Genomic DNA, 23,373 nt, shown 5'->3' with positions numbered 1-23,373 from the left:
CTTGATTCCTCCCCTTGTTTCACTCATTTCTCTGTAATGGATATGTTTCTAACCTTCACCAAGAGAGGAATTATTTCTGATTCCATCTGACTTTCTGCTTTTTGTCAACCCTAACTCTTATTTTACAATGGATTTTTACCCACCTCATGCTGTTCCTGGGTGTGATGGAAGAATTTCCACCTCATCCAGGAACATACTTGGCTGATGCCTGCGAGTCCTTTGAAAAATCCAATTTATGCAAGTGCCTCATTTTATTTGCCTTAGCCAGCAGGTCACTAACACAGTCTCTCCATATGCTGCTTCCTCAGGGTTGTTTCTTACACTGGTTTGCAAGCACATAAAGTGCTGTAGGTAGGCAAGGGCTTTTTAAAATAATTTAGCAGTAAGAATCCATCCAGATCCATTATTAAATCTCAAACTGTCTGTTTTTCTCATGCCAACCATTCCAGAACCTGTATGCCTTCTGCTGAATGTCTGGTAAATAAATTCACCTGATGAAATGCAAGATTTCTTATCCTTATTTGTAAGCCACAATTTTATATTCTGCCTCTCATTTTAAATTTTGACACCTAGTAAGTCCTGGAACCACATTATTTGAAAGCAGAGGAAAAGCACCAGCAGCATTTTTATTCTGATTCATTAGATCCAATCAATTTTGATGAATTTGGCATCTCAGTAAATTTCAGACACAGATTTACAGCAGTCCTGGTTAACACTGGAAACCAGGTATTTAATGAGAGAAATAGGCACCTCTGGGATGCAATTCATGTTATCCTGAACTCATCTTAATATTTCTTTTTCTTATAATAATATTTTTATGTGCAACATATATCCACAGGTGAGACAGCAAAACAGAGATCAACAAATGAAACAGAAAAATTCAGATTAAATAATAGATTTCCCCAGAGGGAAAAAAATACTGTGTCTGAAATACCAGTGGAGAAACCTCATCTTCAAGATGAGAAAAAGCCACTGAATTAGAGAAAAGTGTGACCCATTTAAAAGGTCATCTAATCCTTCTTTTCTTTTAGGCAGGATAAACTAAAGCTACATTGCTTTTTTACAGATGTTTCATTAATCTCTTCTTTAAAGCTTCTGAAGACAGGCATTTGAAAATTTCTGTGGCAATTTATCCTTTGTGCTTAACTATTCTTAGCAGAAAATTCTGTCCCTGTAAATCTCCTTGGCAGTAATTTTAGCACATTGTCCTACTCCAGCAGACATGGAGAACACTTCAGTCCTGCCTCCACTGCAGAACATTGCAGGAATTTGAAAATCATTCAGATACAACTTTCTAGGTAAAAAATAATCTGGTTTTTAAAACTTTCTTGAAGGATATTGGTGTTATTTTACCTCTCACTGCCTTCTGCTGTGGCGCCTTGAACTGCTCACAGTTTGGAAGGGAAATTGTGTGAAGAATTTCTGCTGATCTCTAGAAGGTGCAAAATGCAGTAGAAGGATTATTCAGCTTATTTTAACATGTAATCCATTTGTTTTTACAACAAAGAAGGACAATAATAGAAATCAGAGAAATCACAGAATGGTTTGGGTGGGAAGGGATCTCAAAGAGCATCTGTGTCATTTCACCCATGGCAGGGACAACTTCCACTACCCCAAGTTGCTCCAAGCCCCATCCAACCTGGCCATGAACTCTTCCAGGGATGGGGCAGCCACAAACAATGTTGGTTCATGTTTAGCTGGGATGTCCTGTGGTGCCTGACCCTTTCCTGATGAAATTATGCTTATTCTGCATGTTGCTCTCATGGAAATGTGGAGGACTTGACTGTTGCTGAGTACAGAAAAAAACAGAACTGAGATTACAACAAATGCCCATTGGTTTGAGGGAGTAGAGCTCTGCTGAGGACCAAGAAAATTTTGAACAAATGATTGTTTGGCTTCCCAGTGAAGGAACAATCACTCACACCACAATAAAACCCCAGTGCTACACCAGAAAATAGATGGAGCTCCAGCACGAGCTGCAGGAATTGACCCCTCCATCCCAGAGCTGAACATCTCCCTGAGCCAGGTCTCCTGAACCCAGAACAATTAATTTAGAGCTACAGCCAAAGGTTCATGTCCCTGCAAGTGACAGATATTCCTTTGCCCTCAGAATTCCTGTCATGTTTGGTATTAAGAACAAGGTCTGTAAGTGCTGGAAGTTATGTGAGCAATGGGACTTGTGGCAGTTTGGTTCCAATGGCACATTATCATAATCCCTAAAACCAATTTGAAGATAATTTAAATTTAAATTTAGGAGCTAGTCCAGCTGACCCTTCAATGGTGTTCTGCTTCACCTGAAGTTCCTAAATTTACAGATGATTGTGTGTGTCAATGATAGCGGAGTTATTCTACTCACAGCAAGCAGCACAAGTCACTGACATTCAAAACAAAAACCTTTTTTTTTTTCAGGTCAAAAGCAAAGAAATAACTGAACAAAATCAACTTTCCTCTTCTGTCTTCAGCCTTTCCCTAATCCCTGAGGCAACAATAGCAAAAAACAGCTCGGGGAAGAATGTTCTGATGTAAACTGCTGCTCTGGGGATGGGATTGGCCATCAGCACCTCCTGCTTCTTCCTGCTCACCGTGGCAAGGACCTCCTCTGCCACCTCCACGGGGTGCACTCCATAGGACACCTTCCTGAAAAAGACTGTAAATGAGAGAGGAGTGAGAGCTGCAGACAGACAGAGAGATGGGCAGATACCCTGAGGGAATAGTGTTTAAAAGGTAATCAGCTAGTGAATCAGTCGAATCAGTTTAATTTCTTTAATTTCTTCTTCTCTATGCACTATGTGACCAAGATCTTTTCATAATTGAGGTAAAGTCGTCACAGTCCCTAAGGGAAGGAGCAACCTGAGTGCAGTGGAATTGTCCCTTTGGACCTTTTGTGTCACCCTGATTTTTTAAGATTTTCTAAGCCTTCTGATGTTTATATTGTTATAATGAACATTCTCACAAACTTTATATTAATAACGTATTGTTTTGCATTCTTTTATGGAGGAGGAGAAATTGGATGGACTGTTAGTTTGTCCAGTGTCATTGGAGAGGTGGCACTGTCACCCTCCAATCCACTACCACTTTTGGAAATCTAAAAATGTTGGAGTCAGAAAATAAAAAGTCCCTTTTTTACCTTGGAAAGAGCAGTGAGTCTGTGTCATGTTGTTTCATGTCCTATAGTGACACTGTTGTGCTCTCCTCCCCCTCCATTCCTCATGCCCTGATATATTTATTTTCTCACATAACATTGTCTCATTCCAGGCTCCTTCTCTTTTCACTAGGCTAATATGACCTCTATATAGAGGGATATAGAAGTATTCTTTATAGATATAGAATATATCTATATATAGATATAGATTCTATACCTACATATAGATATAGAATATATCTATATAAAGAAATATAAAATATCTCTTTCCTTTTGCTCCATATGCTTGTTCATCCTTTTTGCCATTTCCATCATTTTTCCTTTGTTTTTTAACCCTGGAAAAGCCTTCATCCTGCTTTATGTGCCTCATCTTCACCCACCCAAACTCACATTTCCAGATTGATGCCTCCCAGTTGCCTGGTGCTGGCTGGCGATGGTAGGAGCAGATGAAGGTTGGATTCACAGTGCTGACAGAAATATCAAATTCCTCCATTTCAGCTCGAAGACAATCAAAAAATCCTACAGCAGCATGCTTGGAAGCAGCATCTAGAAGTAAAAAGCACACATATGCATGGTTAGATACATGATTGCATGGAAGGAGATGTATAATAGAGCACAAATATTAGGGAAAATGAGCATGGAATGATTAATCAAAATGCATTTCTAAGGTAGCATTTTAACTATTTTCAACTGAGTTCCAATTGGAAAAAAATTCAGCCAAATTAGTAGCAATGCTAAATTTGGATGCAAATTAGCACTTTTAATAACCTCAGATGAGTGTCAGGGACTCCTCACAGCTCATCCATTAGAATTTATGGTTTTGTAATGTATCACTTACAAGCTGCACGAAATGGAATTCCTATTTTCCCTTGTATGCTATTAATTAGAACAATTTGGCCAGTTCTTCTTGAGATCATGTTAGGAAGGATGGCTGCAAAAAGAGAAATACAAAAAAGAGCCACGTAAGTAAAAGTGTATTTAGCGAAAAGGAGCAACAGCTGAAAAGTAAATAGCACAAATTCAATGAGGGTTGTGTCCATACTGCAAGAAAAAGTATCAGTAGCTGGGAATTGTCTTCTAGACTTCACCTGAATTCTACATGCAGAGTTGGCTGTAGTATCAATTAACACATTTAATTGCCAATGCAAAAAAAAGAAAAAAAAAAAGATACCTTTGGTTAATGTTATAGGTCCAAAATAGTTGGCATCCATGATCTTTTTATCAAGCTCCAGTGAAATGCTCTGCACTGCTCCTTTCACCTTCATGCTTGCATTGTTGATCAGAATATCCACACAGCCATAGCAGTTCAGGATTTCCTTGGCTACATCTCTAATGCAGCTTATGTCTGTGATATCCAGAAGAATCAGCTTTGGTGCATATGTCTGGTGAGCAAAAGACTCATTTCAGTGGGACTTGTTAGATACAAACTGTATTCATATTCATATTCATATTCATATTCATTTATATTTATAGTTAGTTATAGTTATAGTTATTGCTATTTTTCTTTCTATTTCTATTTCTTTCTATTTCCTTTGATGGATGAGCTACACACCCATGGGGACAGAGGGAAGGTAGGAAGGGTTTGTTTTGCTATAGGTCACACAAATGGGGTTTACTTTTGTATGATTTCTGCAAAAAAAGATTTTATCAGCTGTGGAACAGAGGAATGAACTTGAAGTTTTTCCCTTTACTGTATTAATTAGACAATTTCATGCAGAACTTTTAGTCATACTTAATATTTTTGCCTAGTTGAATCTGTGCAGGCTAACATGAACACACTACTTTTGTGGTTATTTATGCAGATGAATGAAGCCCACTGGAAAAAAAAAAAAAAAGGCAAATATTTGTAGGTCTGATGAGCAATGGCTGCAAAATTTATGTGATGCCTTCAGGAACACCTGTGCCTTGGAACAATCAGCTGAATGTTGGTCACAGAAGGGAAGCTTTGCCAGGAGCCTCAAGAAACACCTGCCAAAGAGCTGGAGTCTGCATCTCCACCGTCAGCGGCCATGAGGAAAAGAGAGTTTTCTTTTCTTTTTTTACTCCAAATCCCTTCTACCTGGGACTTTACTCCAAATACTGAAGAAGCTCAAAATGAATTTGATCTTTAGACTTGTCTCCCACTCCTTGAGCACATGAATGATACCAAAACCTGGTGGCATTTCCTGCCATTAAATGAAGCATTTGGATCCCTTCCACCCAAATGAGCAGGCCAGTTGCTCTGCTGAGGATTTGTAGCTGGGTGGCTTGTTCAGAACACAGGAGCACCCAGATGCTCCTCAGGAATAGCTCAGGGGAGCAGGATTTTGGCATCATCTGTCTCTGAACTGTTGCTGTCATTACCTGGGTGACCAAAGCCATCATTGACAGCAAATCATGTTTCTTGTATATTTTTTTACTGGATCTAAAATTCCATTCTGCCCCTGAGCAAGGTTTATCCCAGGCTATGGATACCTACCGTGCTGGGGTCTGTCACACTAATTAAGGCATCATACATCTGAAAACCTGGTGGCATTTCCTGTCATTAAATGAAGCATTTGGATCCCTTCCATGCAAATGATCAGGCCAATTGCTCTGCTGAGGATTTCTAGCTGGGTGGCTTGTTCAGAACACAGGAGCACTCAGATGCTCCACAGGAATAGCTCAGGAGAGCAGGATTTTGGCATAATGTCTCTCTGAACTGTGTTTGCTGTTATTATAATGGTGATCAAAGCCATCATTGACAGCAAATCATGTTTCTTGTACATTTTTTTACTGGATCTAAAATTCCATTCTGTCCCTGAGCAAGGTTTACCCCAGGCTATGGATACCTACCGTGCTGGGGTCTGTCACACTAATTAAGGCATCATACAAAGCTTCCAACTTCTCCCATGTCCTGCCACACAACACAAGCCTTGCTCCTCCTGCATGAAACACACGAGAACATTCTAGGAGAGAAATACATTAAAAAAAAATAATTACAATAGTGGCAAATTGATTTTGTTTATTTTGCTTGAAATGGGATGCTGGTTTTGTTAAGGTGCTGAATCCATGCTTTAAAATTCATTAATTTGAAAATAATATGAGAAAAAAGAAAGCATTGACTTGTGATAGTACATAGGTGAGAAATAAATTAAATTTAATGTAATGGGATAATGCCTGTGTTGAATGGGCTACAGAACAACCGCAGTGCTTGCTGTCCTCCAGGAAACATTTCCTTCAGATTTCAATACCTACAGGAAATCCAGTTATTCCAATCTACCCATATTAGATTTCTTAAATTATCATTTTAGACTCTTAATATCTGAATGGAAGTATTTATGGATCCACCCTTGTAGTTTTGCAAACTGTGCAGCTGGAAGCTTTTATTTAAGCAATTTTTTTCATTATTTACAATTGTCATTTTAAGAACACCTTCCATTTTCTTTTTTTTTTCGTTTTCTACCATAGAAAGATTTTTAATTTAATGCCCAAAAGAGTATTTGCCAGAAAACTTATAGCAGAATTTTCCCTATAAACAACAGTTGAGGCAATCTTGTGGAAAAAAAGAGAAAAAAAGACTTCTATTTGAACAGCAATAAAGGTGAAAAGGGAAACCAATGATGTTCTCCTCTAGAACTTCCCAGAACCTTTCTTAGTTCCAGCACTCAGAAGAAACAGGAACTAGGTTTCAATAACAATCACAAACCATTGAAAACACCTTCAATCATCATAGATTTGTTTCTCTTTTTTAACTTTGATAAATGTTGCCTTTAGTCCAGAAATTCTGGCTTGTAGGAAAAGAATTTGTCTGTTTCCTCAGAGCCCACATCCACAGCTGGCCCCTGCCCAAAGTCCCTTTTTGGCTCTCTTGGAGTCCCTTTAGGCCCTGGAAGTGGCTCTAAGGTTTGCCAGAGCCCTTCCCTGGGATGAACACCCCACTCTGCCAGCCTGGCATCTTTGTCACCTCCTCTGGACCAGGGATGCTCTGTGGCTGCTCACCCAGATCAGCTGTTTAAACAGATAAATTATTGTACACCCTTAAAGCCTTCAGTTTTAGCTTTTATATTTTTCAAATCCTTCACTGCATTAGTGCAAAACTCTGAAATCCATAAAAAGTGTCAGCTCCTGCCTTCACATTTTGGTCAGACAAAACAATTCCTCTGGGCCTGTGATCCAAGGACACACCACAGCCTCAGGCACCAAAAACTACAAACAACATTTAATTTGGAGGGGAGAGCAAACTGTGGGAGTATGACTTCATTAGCTGAAGCTGTAATTGAACAATTAACCTCTGATATGCAAATAGACCAAACTTATATCTGTATAAAAAACTGGTGACCATCATCCATCCTGGGTGTAGCCTCTGTGAGGTTCTTGCACTGCCCAAGGTGTAATTAATTATGGAAGGCCTTTAATAAATACCCACTATATTCTCTTAACCTTGCCCAATATATACAACAAATATATAACAGATACAATAATAAAATAGGTGGGCTATATATATATACACATTAATATAATGTAATGTAATGTAATATAATATAATACAATACAATACAATACAATACAATACAATACAATACAATATAATATAATATAATATAATTAGGTGGAAAATATATATAATATATTTATATATATAAAAATATATAATATACATATAATATATACAATAATAAAATAGGTGGATCTATTGAGGCTTTCTAATAAATTCCTACTTTATTCTCTAACTCTGCCCAGCCCCTTTTCTAGGCAGCCACTTCTTCCTTGTCCTCTGAATTCACACTGCACAGAGCCAGGCAGCTCAGCTGGGAGCAGGAGTAAATTGGGTGATATTTAAAATATATATAGAGGGGCGAAGAGACAAAAATAGGGAAAAAGGGGTGAGCTTTGCTGTTCACAAGAAGCAGGAACTGCTGAAGTGTCTAAGGGCTGAAAAGGAACATGTAAAAAGTAAGGTGACACCTGTTTATGCAGCCACCCTGCACTGACAGCCTGTGAAATGAGATCTTGCAGTAGCAACGTGCTAAAAATAGCACTCAGTGTTCTTCTGAAACCTCTCTTCTATTGAATTAAATAAATACAAAGCTCTGCAGCTCCTATGAGTTTACCAATATAATATATATAGAATAAATATAATATTTAATTTATACTATACATATAATAATAAAACTGATATAGATTATATAAAATATATTTATTATTATAAATATGAAAATAAATATGTATTAAGCATAATATATATTAGACATATAAAAACATATATTAAACATATATAAACATATATTAGCCATATTATAAACATAGACTTTTATCATTATAAATATAAATATATATAAACATTATTATAAACATAAATAATTACATATCATTAAATATAAAGATAAACACATTAATATAAATATAGATATAAATATAAACATAGATTATAAATATAAATATAATATATAATATATAATATATAATATATAATATATAATATATAATATATAATATATAATATATATGGAAATATAATTTTATATATAGAAATAAAATATAAATATAATATATAATATATAAATATAAATCTTTATTATTAACTTCTACTTCATCCAGCCAGTTATGAATGCATCCAAGGCAACGTGTGCATGTTTGTCACCCAGAGCGTGGCTCTCTGAGTGCTTCTGTTCTGTGCCACTGAGAAGAAATGAGACCACTCACCCTTGCCCAGGCCAGAGATGGCATCTGTGATCACCACCACCTTGTTCTGCACTGCTGACTTGGACAGCAGCCACCGGACTGATTGGTAAATGTAAATAATTCCACTGATCCCCAGGAGCAGCAATGGCAGAGCAAGTACAGAAAGGATACCCATGGCTGTGGGAAACAAAAGAGCACATGAGAGTACAGTAATCACAACACACATTGATTATTTTTCAATTATTCCAATGTTTTCTGATCTAGAAAATCTACTGACAGCATGCCAAAGCAGCAACTTGAAACAGGAGGGAGGTGATTTTCCAATCAATGGTGTAATGTTGTTTTTTAATGAACAGGGCAATGTTGTTTCTTTGTCTGTTTTCCTCATCTTTGGTCAAGGCAAATCTTGGTTCCTTTTATGCTAAATTACTGTATGATGGCAAGGCCATAATAAAAGAAAAAATATATATCTGTATTTATAGGTGTATGTATATTCTATTATGCCTTGAAGCAAAACACGAAATAAACATTGAACTTTAATCACATTGCTATTATTAGAAAACAGAGAGAAAGCTTTTAATCCAAATTTCAGATAAAACTCACAACACAAGTCTTTTCTGTTCTAAAAGACAGAGAAAATACAATCACTTACCATGGCTATGAAGACTCCAGACACACACAGAGCATTCTATTGTATTTTTTCAAACTTCTTCATTACAGATTTAATTAGGATTCTTCAGAGTTTCACAGAGCACTCATTTGTTGGGTCTGCTTGCTCTGAGTGAGAGTGGCTATGTATGGCTGGTGACAGAGGCACTCCAGAGTAAATTTAGCCTGCCCAGAGTGATCTGCATGCCTGACCTTCCCACCTCACCAGCACAGAAAAGCTCCTGGTACAGAATCAACTCACCTCTAATAATACTATATTAATATTAATATTAAATTATAATATAATATAATATAATATAATATAATATAATATAATATAATATAATATAATATTTATTCTAAAATATTATATTTTATTTTATATAAGTATATAATTATATATTATCTATAAAAATATAATAATTCTTATATATAAAATATATATTGTATATTTATATAATTATATATAATTATATGTAAAATATATATTTATATAATTATAGATTTCATATATAATATAATTATATATATAGTGATCTATATAATATTATATAATTATATATAATTATATTATTTTTATATATAATATATATAATTGTATTTTATAATAATATATATTTTATACTTGGCAAAAATTAAAATTAATATTATATGTGTTATGGTTAGAAAGTTATGCTGTATTTATTTTCTTTAGTGGTGTGTTGAATATAGATTTAGGTTATAACATAAGGTTAAAATGAAACATTTCAGAAAATTGAAGAGAAACTGCGCTATGTAAGATTGGTGTTTTTCACATAGCTAAAAAAAAATGACAGAAATAAATCCATTTTTCAATGCAAAATGGTCGCAGTGTGCTGTAATGTAAAACAGTTTCTGCAAGGAAATGTAAAAACATTGAGTCATGTCAGGCCACCTGCAGCAACAGAGAGGAAATCCAATTTCTCATCATCCCTAAAGCCCCAGCTATCTTCTCTTACTTTTAAAGCATCAGCTTTTAATAAACAAATGAGCAGTTCTCTATCAGCAGCTGAGCCAGTTTGTTCCTTTCATGGAACATGATGTGTTATTTGTTTAATTCAGTCAGGGCTCTGGAAACATCTTTCCTGAAAAGTTGAAACATTAAAAAGAAAAAAAAGCACACACTAGAGTTGGAGGACATATATGAGTTCCAAGGGATTTGTTTCCAAATGAACTAGTATAAAGGTAGAATAAAGGTACAAGAAAAACAAAAAAACAGGACTAGGAGAAGGTCAATTGAGAGAACTATATAGCCCACAGTGTGTAAGACTGTAAAGATAAAATGCTATCATGTCCATAATGAAAAATTGTAAAGGAAAGCTGTCAGAGTCAGAAAATACAGAAATGCAGTGACTGCATCAACCCAAACACCCAAATCTTCAGAAGCACAGAAACCTGAGTTTCAGAAATACCCGAGAAATGTGTTGTGCACTGCCACCTTCAGAGCACTGCTGGGAACGCCAGAGGAACAAGAGTATTTAAAATTGTTCTAGAGGGTGATGCCTTATGCAGGCTGGCCTAGAACAGAGTCTGGGCAGAGATAAAGAATAAAGCAGGGATTTATTAAAGGGTCTCCTCAATGGATCCACCTTGGACAGCACAAGAGCCAGACAGGGCTGCACCCAAGATGAACCAAAATGGTCCCAAAATGCACGACCGGGCAAGGGGTCGTGCATTTTTATCAGTTCTGCTCCATTAGTTTATTGGAGTTAACTGTGCAGTTACAGCTTTAGTTTATTTAGTCCCATTCTCGTTGTTTTCTCTCTTTATTCCACCTTTGTGGAATTGTGTTCCCGGGCCTGCTGCAGCCAACACTTCCGGGTGCGGTCACGTGGGCAGCGAGTCATGTGACCTGCGGCGCTGGGCAGGAGGTGGGAGCGGGACGGGGGGAGCGGGTGGGGGCGTGGGACAGAGGGGACCCCGCTGTGGGGATGTGGGGTCACTGTGGGGCCGTGGAACCCCGCTGTGGGGATGTGGGGTCACTGCCGGGACTGTGGGATCCAGGGGATCCCGCTGTGAGGATGTGGAACCTGCTGTGGGGCTCTGGGGTCACTGCCGGGGATGTGGGACCCCGCTGTGGAGATGTGGGGTCACTGTGGGGGTGTGGGATCGATAGGACCCCGGTGTAGGGATGTGATCGATGGGATCGAGGGGGACCCCGCTATGGGGAAGTGGGGTCACTGCCGGGCTGTGTGATCCAGGGGACCCCGGTGTGGCGTTGTGGGGTCACTGCCGGGGCTGCGGGAGCCCCGGCATCGCCGGAGAGGCCGCGCGGGTTCGAGGGGTCTGAGCCCAGGGAATCGGGAGGGATCCGCAGGGACAAGCCCGGGTCTCCCCCTCCCCTCGATGCCCCCCCCGACGCACCCCTGTCCCCCCCAGGCCATGGCCGCCCCCCGCCCTCCCCGGGTGGTGCCGGGCGAAGCCTCCGAGAGCGACTCGGAGCCGGAGCTGCTGGTGGAGACGTCCGGGGAACCCCCCGGGGCCGGGCTGAAGGTGCCGGGCGAAGCCTCCGAGACGGACGAGGAGGAGGAGGAGCAGCGGAGGCCGAAGACGCCGCCGGTGCTGGCGGAGGAGCCGGCGGCCTTGTGGGGGGGCGGCCCCTCGCTGCTGCAGCAGCGGCTGCGGGAGGGCACGGGCCGGCTGCGGGGCGCGGTGGGCAGCGCGCTCCGCCACAGCTACGGCAGCGCCGCCCGCAGCCTGGGCGGGCTCGGCGGGGCCCTGGGCCGGGCGCAGGTGACCGCGGCCGCGGCAGCGCACTGCCTGCGCCTGGCCCGTCGCGACCTGCGGGCTGTGGCCGACACCATCGACATCGTCACTGCATGTCACCTCCTGCCCGACATCCGCGGGCAGCTCTGAGCAGCACGGCCGGGGCACCGCCTGTAGCATCCCCACTGAGCGGCACCAGCGGCGGCACCGACACCTGGCAGATATCCACGGGCAGCTGCCAGCAGCACTGCTGTCCTTGGCATCGCCAGTGCCATAGCGAGGTCATCACCAGCAGGACCATCAGTACAGCATCGTGCCGAGGTTCGAGTTGTGATGACATTGAGTCATGTTTGCAGCACCTCACGCTGACCCTGAAGACCTCCTCACCACGGTGGCGTCATCACCAGTGTACCATGGTGACACCAAACAGTGGCTTTGGCACAGAGGCTGCCAGCCTGGTGCCCCAGGACCTGCATGATCTGGTGACATCTTCACTGCTGGTCCCCTGGCCAGCTGCCGCCATCCCAGAACTGTAGCCTGGTGCTGGCTCATCACCATTGTCCCCAAATGCCACTGTTTTATGTGACATGGAACTGAATAAAGCCATGGTGGTGTCAGAGCCATGCTGGGGAGCTTGGCCAGCACTGTGAGGACAGTAGTGTAGCAGGACTGGGCACAGAGTAGGGTGACATGGGTGCTGGTGTCACATTGCAGTGGCCTTTGAGTTCACTAGTAGCCCAGGGGATGAGCTTGGTGGTGGCCTGGGCTGTATCCCACATGTCCCCAGCACTGGTACTGTCACCCTCTTGTGATGTCCCTGGTGCCCTCAGCCCCAACACTGTGTCCGTCCCAGGGGACACTGCCCTCGCCCCATCCCAAGAAGGACACACTCTGGGGCCAAACAAGGGTTTATTTGGGGGCACACTTGTACCAGAACTCCAGAGGACACAGGGAGAGGAGGGTGTGTGTCCCTGGAGGGGTCACATGTGGGTGTTGAGGCTGTCCATGTACTCCTGCAGAGCCTGCAGCCGGGCATCGATCTCAGCCAGCTCAGCTGAGGGCTCCTTGGAACGGTTCTCTGGGGAGGCAGTGCAGGAAAAAAGGGTTAACAAAGGTCTGGGTTGGGGTGTCCCTCAAATATCTAAGGGCTCAGAAGGAGCCTCACCTTTACCAGGGCGCTTGCCAGCAGTCCTGCACACTGGCAGCTTGTGGCTGGCAGCTGGGTGAGGCGCCTGGGGGAGAGGTTGGGGGTCACCAGTGACCTCCTGGTCACCCTGCTTTGGGATGGAGGGGTGGGGAACCCCAGAGGAGCAGCCACTCACCATACAGGGGCTATTGCAGAGTGAGGCGCTCAGGGGTCTCCGTGCTCGGGTCACTCTTCTGTCCCTGCCCAAGGAGGGGGTTAAAGGGTGCCAGAAGAGGTGCGCAAGCATCCTGCCCAACCTCAGCATTACCTGCAGGGCACGGGCTCGGGGGCTTTGCTGGCAGGGCTCCCTCCCTGGCGCCAGCTCCGGGAGCTTTCAGCTGCAGGGAGAAATGGGGATGGGGGAAGTTGAGGAAGGAGCCCCAGCCCACAGTGGGTGCACCCCCAGCCCTGTTCCTGTTCCCCACTCACCAGACGAGCTGCGCCTGTGGCTCCTGGCCGGGCTGCTGCTGCCAGAGGCCACTCCACGCCGCTGGCTGCACCCAAGGGAGATGGTGGTGAGGGGGAACATGGGGCTAAAGGGGGAAGGAGACCCCCCCCAAGTACCAGGGAGGGATGGTGAGGAGCTGTCAGCACCGCTTACTTTCTGAGCTCAGCCTCCTTCTGCCGGCGCTGCCGGGCCCTGACAAAGGCAGTGGGGTCGAAGCGGGGTGGGCGGGAGCCTGGCAGGGGGAGAGAGGAGGGGTCAGGGTGAGGGGGGGGCGAGCTGTGTCCTGTCTCCACTCCTGGGTGTGTCCCCAAGTGTCTCATACCTGCAGGTGACAGGGACTTGGGCGAGGGGCGGCCCCGGCTGCTCCTGTGGCTCTCCAGGGATGCTGAGCGTCGCTCCTGGGTGCGTGGGGCTGGGCTTGCAGATCGCTGGCGGCTGCCAAGAGGACCAGCACCATCAGGGGGGACAGGACACCCCACGGTCATGAGGGTCCTCCTGCACGGTTCACCCTGGCCTCACCCTCTCCTGCAGGAGGCCAGTTCAGCTGTCAAGTTCTTCACCCGCAGCTGCAGCTTCTGCTCTGACGCCTTTGCCTGGGCCAGCTTCGAGGGGGAAAAAACGGTTCACTGTGCATCTGGCAGCCCCTGTCCCTCCCCAGAGCAGCTCCCACCCTCCCCGCCCACCTCTGCAGCCAGCTGCCGGTACTCGCGCTGGTGCCGGCTCTCTGCTGCCCGCTTCTCCTCCAGGGCCTTCCACAGCCTGTGGGGAATGCCAGGGGGTGGTCTGGGGGTTCCCTCCTCACCCTGAGAGACAGGAACCCCCAAACCCTTCTGGGTGCGCTGGCCCCACTCACGCATCCCGCAAGTGCTGGGTCTCCTCCAGGCGCCGCGCGCGGAGCTGCCCCAGCTGCTCCTGCAGCTCCCGCACCAGCGCCACGAGGTCCGGCCGGCCAGCGTAGGGCAGCGGCAGCGGGTAATGGATCCTGGAGGAGAGCACGAGGTGAGGCTGGAGTCACTCCCCCGCGACCCCTGCCTGGTGTCCCCTGTCACCTATCGAACTCCACAGAGTAGACCAGGATGAGGTAGCGCTTGCTGTTGAGGGGGGAAGAGGTGGAAGGGGAAGGCCGGGTGACTGCCCCCACTTTCCGGCTGTGCAGGGTCTCCAGGTCGGTGAAGGTGAGCAGCTCCAGGCTGACGGAGTCGCTGCTCTGCAGGAAGTTGGAAAAGCAGGAGGGCTCGGTGAGACACACACCCCACCCCAGGCACCCCCAAAACGCTGTGTGGGGCAGCAGCACGGCCACACCTGTGTCAGTGCCGACTCCAGCATGCTGCAGAAAATGCCAAACTGCTTGAAATTCCCCGTTTTGCGGGTCAGGTCCTCGATGACTGCGAGGAGCAGACGGTATTTCAGTCAGAGGCAGCCATGGGAGATCCCTCATCCCCCCCAGGCTCCCTCCAGCACTCACAGGCGGCATCGAACTCGCCCCTCCACAGGTCGCTGGTGCCGTGAGCCTCCACCTCCACCCGCAAGGTGCTGCGGGTCAGGGTCACCCGCACCGTGTGTGCCCCGGGCCGGAAAGCGCACTCGGCCTGCAGGTACCGCGGCTCCGCCATGGCGCCGGGGGCTCTGTGGGCACACAGGGGCACCATCGGCACACAGGGCATCCCAGGCACAGCCGGGCACCCCAGCAGCACACAGGGGCACCCTCGGCACACAGGGGCACCCTTGGCACACCATGGACCCCAGCGGCACACAGGGGAAAGGGGAGCCCGGCTGGAGGGCTCGGGACAGCTGAGCTGCGGTGGGGTCTGGGCTGGTGAGGGCAGAACGGGAGCAGAATTATGGGAACGGACGCGGTGACAAGGGGAACCCACAGCCCGCTCACGAGCGGTGAGTGGACGGGACCTCGGAGCTTTTGTTGTCTCGGGCTCGATGGGGGCGGGCGCAGCGCGAAGGGGTGGAGAGAACACAGCGGAACAAGGGGAGAGCCGTGGGTTTGGGCCTGCTGCCTGCGGGGCTGTTCGGGGGTACCGAGGGAGGGGAGCTGAGGGTGGCCGGGCCCGCGGTGCCGCTCAGCCCACAGGTACCGGGACCAGCCGTGCCGCATCGGGAGAGCCTCACCGCCGGCCACGATCCGCCGCGCCTGGCCGCGCCCCAGTCCGCCGCACCGCCCCACCTCATTGGCCGGCCGCGCCCCGCCCCGCCGCCTCATTGGCTGGTTGCACCGCTCTCCGCCGTTCATTGGCTGCAGGCGCTGCCCGTCATCGCAGTGCCGTTAGCCGCTCCGCCCTGCCCGCCAGCCCCCCGCTGCCATTGGTTGTCAGACGAAGCCCGCCTCCTGCTCCCGCTGCGCTATTGGTTAATGGAGCTGTCGCTCATTTTGGGGCAGAGGTGGAGCCACGCCTGCCTGTTGTAGGCCCCGTCCCTTCTCATGCATCTGAGCGACGTGCCTGCCATTGATCATGGCCGCGGTCCGCTCTGACAGGCGATACGGAACGGAGCGGGTCACTGGGCCTGGGGCAGGAAATGTGGGCTGGATACGGGGCAGCACAGAACCCGAGGCAGTGCAGGAGGGCACCGACAAGTTGTGGAGCAACTGAGCCACGAACCTGATTTTATTAAGCAGTGAGAGACTGGGGGATGCCTCAGGAGGCCGCAGTACTCCACTAGAGGGCCTCGATGTTTAGGAGGATCCCCGCCCAATTGCAACGTTTCCCCCTGAACTGGTTGGAAGGGGCAGCCCTAAGGCTCCAAATCGCCCCCAGAACGTTGCAGGAGGCTGGCCCCTATAAAATACTGGGGAGGAGAGCACATATAGTATTCCTCAGCGCACCCCAAAATTGCCCCTGGGACTTCCAGCTTTGTCTCTTGGCAAAGCAGAGGCTTCTTTCACTCACAAGAGTCCTTAAGAAAGTGATGTTGGCTTGTAGTTTAGGAGTATCCTCCAAGCTGAATACTATTTCAATTATGGCGGCAGGACGGAATCCGGCTCTGGTCAAGGGTGGGTGATTTAGTGCGGTTCTGCTGGGTTAAAGTCATAGTTTATGTGCTGGTTTGTTGTTTTGAGAGGGTTCATATAGTTCCCACAGCCTCTCATTTAAATTCAGTCCGGGTGCAAGTCCTCAAGGGAGCAGGGGAAGTGGTTCCCGAAGAAAAGGGATACAAATCCGGGAAAGGAGTACAAATACTGAGTGTAATGGGAAGGGATACAAACACAAGGTAAAATAGTAACACTTAATCGCGGCAACTAAAGGCAAGTCCTAGAACTCTAACATTCAATATTTAACAACAGACCAACACTTCCAATTAAGACCCTATCAACGTCATTAACACCAGCTAGCAATTACTACTCTGAGAAAGCGCTCTCCTCTCCAGGGTTTCATTTCTCACCGCCGTGCCCCCCAGGCCAGCGTGTGCAGCCTCCGGGCGGCCTCGCTGAGGCGCCCGCGGTACTCGAGGCGCTGGTGCAGCCCCGGGGGAACAGATGCCATCCCCCGCAGCAGCCCCCAGCAGCCCGCCGCGATGGTGCCCGTGGAATCGCTGTCCCCGCCGTGCAGCACCGCCCTGGCACACAGCTCCTGCCAGCTGTCCCCCGCTGCCAGCAGCGCCTCCAGCGCCACCATGGGCGCATCGTGGCCGCTGCGGCCCGCCCAGCCGTCCAAAGCCCAGCGCAGGTACTCGGTGTCCCGCTCGGCTGGGGACGGCAGCGGTGGCACCCGCGGAGGGCCACCGCCTGCCAGGAGCCCGCGGGACTCCAGGTACCTGCAGAGACATGGGGACATCCAGGTCATGCTGCCACAGACAATGGGGTAACCAGTGAGGCTGGGGGTCACTGGGCTGTGGCTCTCCAGCAGCCCCTGTGTAGTCGTGATATTTTGTGAAAAATCCTTTCTTTGAGATTTTTTCACCTGAGAAGCCGAGAAACAGCTTTTCTCCTCAGGAACAAAATGTAAACAATGATTATCTGCTGCTGTGGAATGCAACAGGTGGATCTTTGATTGGTCTCATGTGGTTGTTTGTAATTAATGGCCAATCACAGTCCAGCTGTCCAGACTGTCTCGGTCAGTCATAAGCCTCTGTTATCTTCCTTTTCTATTCTTAGCCAGCCTTCTGATTAAATCCTTTCTTCTATTCTTCTAGTATAGTTTTAATGTAATATGTTTTATAAAATAATAAATCAAGCCTTCTGAGACATAGAGTCAACATTCTCATCTCTTCCCTCATCCTAAGACCCCTGCGAACACTGTCACGCCCCTGTGACCCCAAATAGCTGTGGGGACACTGGGGACAATCAGGAAACCTGTGGGATAGCAAGGCACTGGATACCAGTACCACCAAGAACACTAAATGCCCCAGGGACACAGAGGTCACTGTCCCCAAGGATGGCACCTCTGGCAGTGACATGAGGGACACTGGGTGCAGCAGGGACAGACTGGGCATCAGGGTCAGCAGTGGCACCAGTGACACCGCTGGAATGCCCTGCCAGGACTGTCAGAGAGCCTGCCTGGCACCAGTGGCACTAATGGACTGAGTCGCCTTTTCAGTATCCTCCCCAGCCCCTCCTTGTGCTCCCAGTGTCCCCCCAGAACCCTCTCAGTGCCCCTCACCGGTGCCACGTGTCCCCAAAGAACGGCCAGGCAGCAGCATTGTCCTCCAGGGCCAGCCCGGTGCCCTGCACGTAGTCCCATGCCAGGGGCAGGACCCGCAGCAGCTCAGCCCCCCAGCGCTCTGGGGGCTCACCTCGAGCCCCCAGTGCCCCAAAGAGAGCCACAGCCAGCGCTCCAAGGTACCCTGTGGGGACAGGGGCTTCAGGGGGGTTCTGCTGTCCCCTCCTGCCCTCCCCTGCCCTGCCAGGCTGGCACTCACCAGTGGGGTGGTGGTGGGTCATGCGCCCGCTCTCGATGCTCACCCGGATCAGAGTCGGCAGCTCTGAGGCGTGTGGGTACCTGCACTGGCACCACACCAGTCCCCACACCCCTGCTCCTGTATGTCCAGGAATGTCCCCATTCCCATTCCACCACCCTTGTCCCTGCTGTGCCCATTCTCCCAGCCCCATCACTTCCATGTCCCACTCTTTCCTGCTCTGTGAACCTGTGTCCCTCTCCCCTACTGCTGTCCCCATGTTCTCCGTCCCCAGCCTCCCAGCTCCAGCTCCACACGTCCCCAAGCCCTGGACCTTGTCCCCTCCAGCTCCACCAACACCATATCCCCACTCCTCTCCCTCTGACATCCTCATGTCCCTCTTACCCTACTCCCATCCCTTCCTGTCCCCTTCCCTCCAGCTCTGACACCCCCATTTCCCCAGCCCCAAACATCCTCACGTCCCCACTCCCCCAGCTCTGACACCCCCTTATCCCCATCCCATGTTCCTCCCTGTGTGGCATCCCTGTATCCCCCTTCCACTCATTCTGACACCCCCACATCCCTGTCCCCACTCCCCCAGCTCTGACACCTCCTTAACCCCATCCCGTGTCCCTCCCTATATCCCCCCTTCCACTCATTCTGACACCCCCACATCCCTGTTCCTACCCTGTCCCCATTACCTCAGCTCTGACACCCCTTTATCCCCATCCTGTGTCCCTCCCTGTGTCTGCCCTTCCATTCATTCTGACACCCCCACATCCCTGTCCCCACCTGTCCCTCTGGCGTCCCCTTATCCCCATCCCATATCCCTCCCCGTGTCCCTGCGTGGCATTCCTGTATCCCCCCTTCCACTCATTCTGACACCCCCACATCCCCATCCCCATCACCCCAGTTGTGACACCCACATCCCTGTCCCCCAGTGCCCCCAGGTGTCCCCAGTGCCCCCAGTGTCCCCGTGCCCACCTGAGGCCGATGGCCAGGCTGCGCATGGCAGCCCCGCAGCCGGTGCCGCGGGGGTTGAAGGGGATGCGATAGCCCTGGGGCTCCCCCGGCCGCAGCTGGGAGGTGCCTGGGGAGGGGACACGGGGGTGTGAGGCTCCCTGAGCCCCTCTGGCTCCCCCTGGCTCCTCGGGCCCTCCCTGCTCACCGAGGATGCTGCTGGGTCCGGGCTTGCGTCCTTCCATGTCCCCCATGGCGGCCACGTAGCGCTGAGCCAGCTCCTGCAGGAGGGGTTCCCCCTCCAGGCCTGTGCAGGGTGGGCGTGAGGAACCCAGCCAGGTTACCCAGGCTGGCAGGGAGAGGCCCCATGAACCCCCCAAAAATTAAGGGCGGGGAATAAGATCCTCATTGCACCACTCCCAGAAATGTGGGGAACACTGCCCCACAGAGCCTCCAAAACTGGAGGGGAAACAGGATGGGTTTAGTGGAGAAATGGGGAAAATCCCTGAGCACTGCAGACTGAGTGAGAAAGGGAGACCCTGCTGGGTTCCCAAAGGAGACCCCTGTGAACACCGTCACACCCCTGTGACCCCAGATAGCTGCAGGGACACTGAGGACAATCAGGAAACCTGGGGGGTGTCAAGGCACTGGATGCCTTCTTAGTACCACCAAGAACACTAAATGCCCCAGGAACCCCAGGGACACAGAGGTCACTGTCCCCAAGAATGCCACCTCTGGCAGTGGGAGGGGGAAATGTCCCCGTCTCCAGCACCCAGTATGGGATGAAGGGGCACATAAATGAGGAAAAACACAGACACTCACAGTCCCCATGCCACCCCCACCCAGAGGAAACAAGGATACACATCCCCCCAAGGCCCCTCAGAATCCCTAAAAGGTGGGGAAAGTGTGATAAAGATGCCCCAAAGCCCCCTCCGGAGCTGGACAATCCCATCAATCCTCCAACTGAGTCAGGGATGTCATGGGGACCTCCCTGACACATCCCAGGCTGTAAGGGGACACCCAGACACCAACCCAAGGAACACAACAGGCACCCCCCACCCCTTAGGGGACAAACAAGGACACCCCCTCCAGCGCCAGCCTGGGGCACAACGGGGACCCCACCGCCAGGGACCACTCCCTGTGGGTCACGGTGTCCCCCACCTGTGGCCAGCCCCTCGGCGGTGGCGAGGTGCAGCACGGTGTCATCGCTGACGGGCCACTCGGGGGGCTCCAGGCTGATGGCTGCCAGCCCCCCCAGCTCAGCCAGCTCGCCGTGGATCTGGGGGCCCGAGGTGCAGTACTCCCAGCGGGCACCCCGATAGCCCAGCGCGTCCCCCACCCCGCTCAGCACCATGGCTGCCTCGTAGGCCTCCACAGAGGGCACCCTGGGGGAACACAGGGCTCAGGGGGTGCTGGGGGAACCCTGGGGGAACACAGGGCTCAGGGGGTGTTCAGGGGGTGCCAGGATGTTCAGGGGAACCTGGGGGAAAAGAGGGTTCAGGAGTGCCAGGGTGAACCCTAGGGGAACAGAGGGCTCAGGGTGAACTCTAGGGGAACAGAGGGCTCAAGGGGTGTTCAGGGGTGCGAGGGTGTTCAGGGGGAACCCTGGGGGTACAGAGGGCTCAGGGGGGGCTCAGGGGAACCCTGGGGGAACACAGGGCTCAGGGGGTGCCATGGGAAACCCTCTCTGAACAGAGGGCTTAGGGGGTGGTCAGGGGGTGCCAGGGGGAACCCTGGGGAAACAGAGGGCTCAGGGGGTGCCAGGATGTTCAGGGGGTGCCAGGGGTTTCAGGGGGGACCCTGGGGAAACAGAGGGTTCAGGGGGTTCCAGGCAGGGTGTTCAGGGGGAGCCCCCTCTGATCAGAGGGCTCAGGGGTGAGCCCTCTCTGATCAGAGGATTCAGGGGGAGCCCTCTCTGAACAGAAGGTTCAGGGTGTTCAGGGTGAGCTCTCTCTGATCAGGGGGTTCAGGGGGTTCAGGGTGAGCCCTCTCTGGGCTCAGGGGTGCCAGCAGCAGGGGAAGCCCAGGGATCCCGGTGCACTCACGGCTCCTCCATGGTGCAGCAGCTGGGAACGCCTGTCAGGGTGAGGGCACGGGGCCAGGGCTGGCCAGGGGCCCTTAAGGGGACCAGAACACCCCGGGGATGTGGGTACAGGGCTGATATCCCCAAAACAAGAGGGAGAAAGCAGGGAGGGACTCCAGGGACAGAGGGAAAGAGAGGCTCCAGGGGCCCCAAATCTCTTTTTAGGGGCAAACTTTTAAATTGTGGTAACAAAGCATCCTCTGAGGGCACAAAACCTAACTTTAGGGTCCAAAGTGTTTTCAAAGTTTAATTTTTAGGACCCCAAGCCCTCTTTTTAAGATCAAAACCTTCTTTTGGAGGGTCCAAAGTCCTCTTTTACCACTCAAGTTTCCACTGGACTGCCTGAAGCCCTCTAGTCAGCCCCAAAGCTTCACTTCTTGGGGCAAGAGAGGTTCACCTCCATTCCAGGGCCCACAAGGTCATTTGTAGCATCTCACCTATTAATGCTTTTCATGCCCAAAGCCTCCATTTTGGGGCCAAAATCTTAATTTTTGGGCTTCCAACCTCTCTTATATCAACTGTTGCTTTTTTTAGGGCACAGAGTTTCGTGTTTTGGATCCCAACCCTCATTTATTGGACAGAAATCCTGCCTAGGCTACAAACCCACATTGGGATGGTTCTAAACCCCATGTTTCCTTCTGAAGCTCTTAGTTCTGGCTTCCTAATCAGGCTCCTTTTAGGCTACAAAGTCTCATTTTGAGCATCCAAGAATGTTTCAGCTCACAACTTCTCTTTTTGTGAGTTCCAAGCAGGGCTTTTCCTCTCCAAAGCCTTCTTTTCAGGCAATTTGGCTTTTTTCCCAGTTATAAAAAAACCCAACCAAACAAAAAAAAAACCCAACAACCAAACCTGCGACGGTGTTCACAGGGGTGTGAGGATGAGGGAAGAGACAAGAATGTTGACTCCATGTTTCAGGAGGCTTGATTTATTATTTTATGATATATATTATATTAAAACTATACTAAAAGAATAGAAGAAAGGATTTCATCAGAAGGCTGGCTAAGAATAGAAAAAGAAAGAATGAATAATAAAGGTTTGTGGCTTGAACAGAGAGTCTGAGCCAGCTGACTGTGATTGGCCATTAATTAGAAACAACCACATGAGACCAATCACAGACGCACCCGTTGCATTCCACAGCAGCAGATAATCAATGTTTACATTTTGTTCCTGAGGTTTCTCAGCTTCTCAGGAGAAAAAATCCTAAGGAAAGGATAAAAGATGTCTGTGACAAAAGCCCCTGTTCTTTCTTGGTTGGTCACACTCTACAGAAATTAAAGTGCTACCTCAGACAAGGTTTGGTTCTGAAGGCAAGTTTACTGTTTCATAACCATGAAATAACAGAATTCTCAGTAACTGGTGAAACCAGGAGAGGCACCAACAAAACTTCTGGAGGGCAGACTTTGACCTTGTCAAGAAGCTGATTTGGAAACTTCCTTGGGAAGCAGCCCTTAAAAACAAAGGGGTCCAGGAAGGATGGATGTTCTTCAAGAAAGTAAGCCTGAAGGCACAGCCGCAGGTGTCCCTGTGGGCTGGAAGATGACAACAGGCCTGGAGGAGCAGGGAACTTCTGAAGGGACTCCTGTTCTTCGTGTCCCGGCCTCACTGTGGGCAGTGGGCAGCACTGGGCAGGTTTCTGCAGTGTCTGTTTCTGGGGCATTCCTTACTGGGAGCAGCACTCAGAGCAGAGTCAGACTGTC

General features: G+C 49.0%; 4 protein-coding genes across 8 annotated transcripts in view; 1 reads left to right on the top strand and 3 right to left on the bottom strand.

The window, feature by feature from the left end:
* The window catches only part of BLOC1S3 (biogenesis of lysosomal organelles complex 1 subunit 3), a 145,401-nt gene extending 132,625 nt beyond the window's left edge, over positions 1 to 12,776 (top strand). The window contains exon 2 of one of the 2 annotated variants that reach the window (XM_054278699.1): positions 11,831 to 12,776. In XM_054278699.1, the coding sequence (XP_054134674.1) occupies positions 11,834 to 12,307 (474 nt within the window). In that variant the 5' untranslated portion in view covers positions 11,831 to 11,833 and the 3' untranslated portion in view covers positions 12,308 to 12,776. Of the gene's footprint in view, positions 1 to 11,638 lie in introns of those variants that run through there. The other variant, XM_054278698.1, reaches the window with a different exon arrangement.
* On the bottom strand, positions 2,439 to 8,960 carry DHRS7C (dehydrogenase/reductase 7C). The gene is made up of 6 exons (XM_054278697.1): positions 8,807 to 8,960; positions 5,957 to 6,069; positions 4,314 to 4,524; positions 3,981 to 4,073; positions 3,533 to 3,688; positions 2,439 to 2,647 (listed from the first exon to the last, which is right to left on the bottom strand). Exons 1-6 carry the CDS (start codon positions 8,958 to 8,960, stop codon positions 2,439 to 2,441), a joined length of 936 nt encoding a protein of 311 aa, XP_054134672.1.
* A 273-nt stretch (positions 12,777 to 13,049) lies between the features above and the next one.
* CCDC61 (coiled-coil domain containing 61) lies at positions 13,050 to 15,936 on the bottom strand. 3 transcript variants are annotated; one of them, XM_054278692.1, is made up of 14 exons: positions 15,879 to 15,936; positions 15,257 to 15,417; positions 15,094 to 15,176; positions 14,841 to 14,998; positions 14,645 to 14,773; positions 14,475 to 14,550; positions 14,311 to 14,393; positions 14,114 to 14,226; positions 13,945 to 14,023; positions 13,773 to 13,837; positions 13,612 to 13,681; positions 13,480 to 13,543; positions 13,323 to 13,389; positions 13,050 to 13,235 (listed from the first exon to the last, which is right to left on the bottom strand). In XM_054278692.1, exons 1-14 carry the CDS (start codon positions 15,896 to 15,898, stop codon positions 13,138 to 13,140), a joined length of 1,266 nt encoding a protein of 421 aa, XP_054134667.1. In that variant the 5' UTR covers positions 15,899 to 15,936; the 3' UTR covers positions 13,050 to 13,137. The 3 variants fall into 3 exon arrangements, with proteins under 3 accessions (XP_054134667.1, XP_054134668.1, XP_054134669.1); XM_054278693.1 differs by having other exon boundaries at positions 13,480 to 13,537; XM_054278694.1 differs by lacking the exon at positions 15,879 to 15,936 and adding an exon at positions 15,697 to 15,802.
* Positions 15,937 to 16,756: 820 nt separating this feature from the next.
* On the bottom strand, positions 16,757 to 21,664 carry LOC128938543 (ADP-ribosylhydrolase ARH1-like). 2 transcript variants are annotated; one of them, XM_054278842.1, is made up of 7 exons: positions 21,639 to 21,664; positions 20,755 to 20,978; positions 19,802 to 19,900; positions 19,618 to 19,723; positions 18,658 to 18,737; positions 18,399 to 18,597; positions 16,757 to 17,553 (listed from the first exon to the last, which is right to left on the bottom strand). In XM_054278842.1, exons 1-7 carry the CDS (start codon positions 21,647 to 21,649, stop codon positions 17,178 to 17,180), a joined length of 1,095 nt encoding a protein of 364 aa, XP_054134817.1. In that variant the 5' UTR covers positions 21,650 to 21,664; the 3' UTR covers positions 16,757 to 17,177. The 2 variants fall into 2 exon arrangements, with proteins under 2 accessions (XP_054134817.1, XP_054134818.1); XM_054278843.1 differs by having other exon boundaries at positions 18,399 to 18,582.
* Positions 21,665 to 23,373: the final 1,709 nt, after the last annotated feature.

Source organism: Melozone crissalis, unplaced genomic scaffold (assembly GCF_028551555.1).
Source record: "Melozone crissalis strain CALT ecotype California unplaced genomic scaffold, PUWL_Pcris_2 ptg000026l_1, whole genome shotgun sequence".
NCBI lineage: Eukaryota > Metazoa > Chordata > Aves > Passeriformes > Passerellidae > Melozone > Melozone crissalis.
The sequence above is the reverse complement of the archived record's forward strand: the minus strand, read 5'-3'. Positions and strand labels throughout refer to the sequence as shown.

What these genes read in the sequence shown, in the direction of transcription:
- DHRS7C (XM_054278697.1), bottom strand. Translation starts at nt 8,960, where the DNA reads ATGGGTATCCTTTCTGTACTTGCTCTGCCATTGCTGCTCCTGGGGATC. An exon ending in GTGTGACAGACCCCAGCACG is followed by an intron (nt 4,525 to 5,956) that starts GTAGGTATCCAT and finishes TTTGCTCACCAG; the next exon opens with ACATATGCACCAAAGCTGAT. An exon ending in GGAGGCATCAATCTGGAAAT is followed by an intron (nt 2,648 to 3,532) that starts GTGAGTTTGGGT and finishes TCTCATTTACAG; the next exon opens with TCTTTTTCAGGAAGGTGTCC.
- CCDC61 (XM_054278692.1), bottom strand. Translation starts at nt 15,898, where the DNA reads ATGCGGCACGGCTGGTCCCG. An exon ending in ACCCAGCACTTGCGGGATGC is followed by an intron (nt 14,551 to 14,644) that starts GTGAGTGGGGCC and finishes CATTCCCCACAG; the next exon opens with GCTGTGGAAGGCCCTGGAGG. An exon ending in CCCGAGCCCGTGCCCTGCAG is followed by an intron (nt 13,544 to 13,611) that starts GTAATGCTGAGG and finishes CTCCTTGGGCAG; the next exon opens with GGACAGAAGAGTGACCCGAG.
- LOC128938543 (XM_054278842.1), bottom strand. An exon ending in CGCCGAGGGGCTGGCCACAG is followed by an intron (nt 19,901 to 20,754) that starts GTGGGGGACACC and finishes CACCCTGCACAG; the next exon opens with GCCTGGAGGGGGAACCCCTC. An exon ending in GACCCACCACCACCCCACTG is followed by an intron (nt 18,598 to 18,657) that starts GTGAGTGCCAGC and finishes ACCCCCCTGAAG; the next exon opens with CCCCTGTCCCCACAGGGTAC.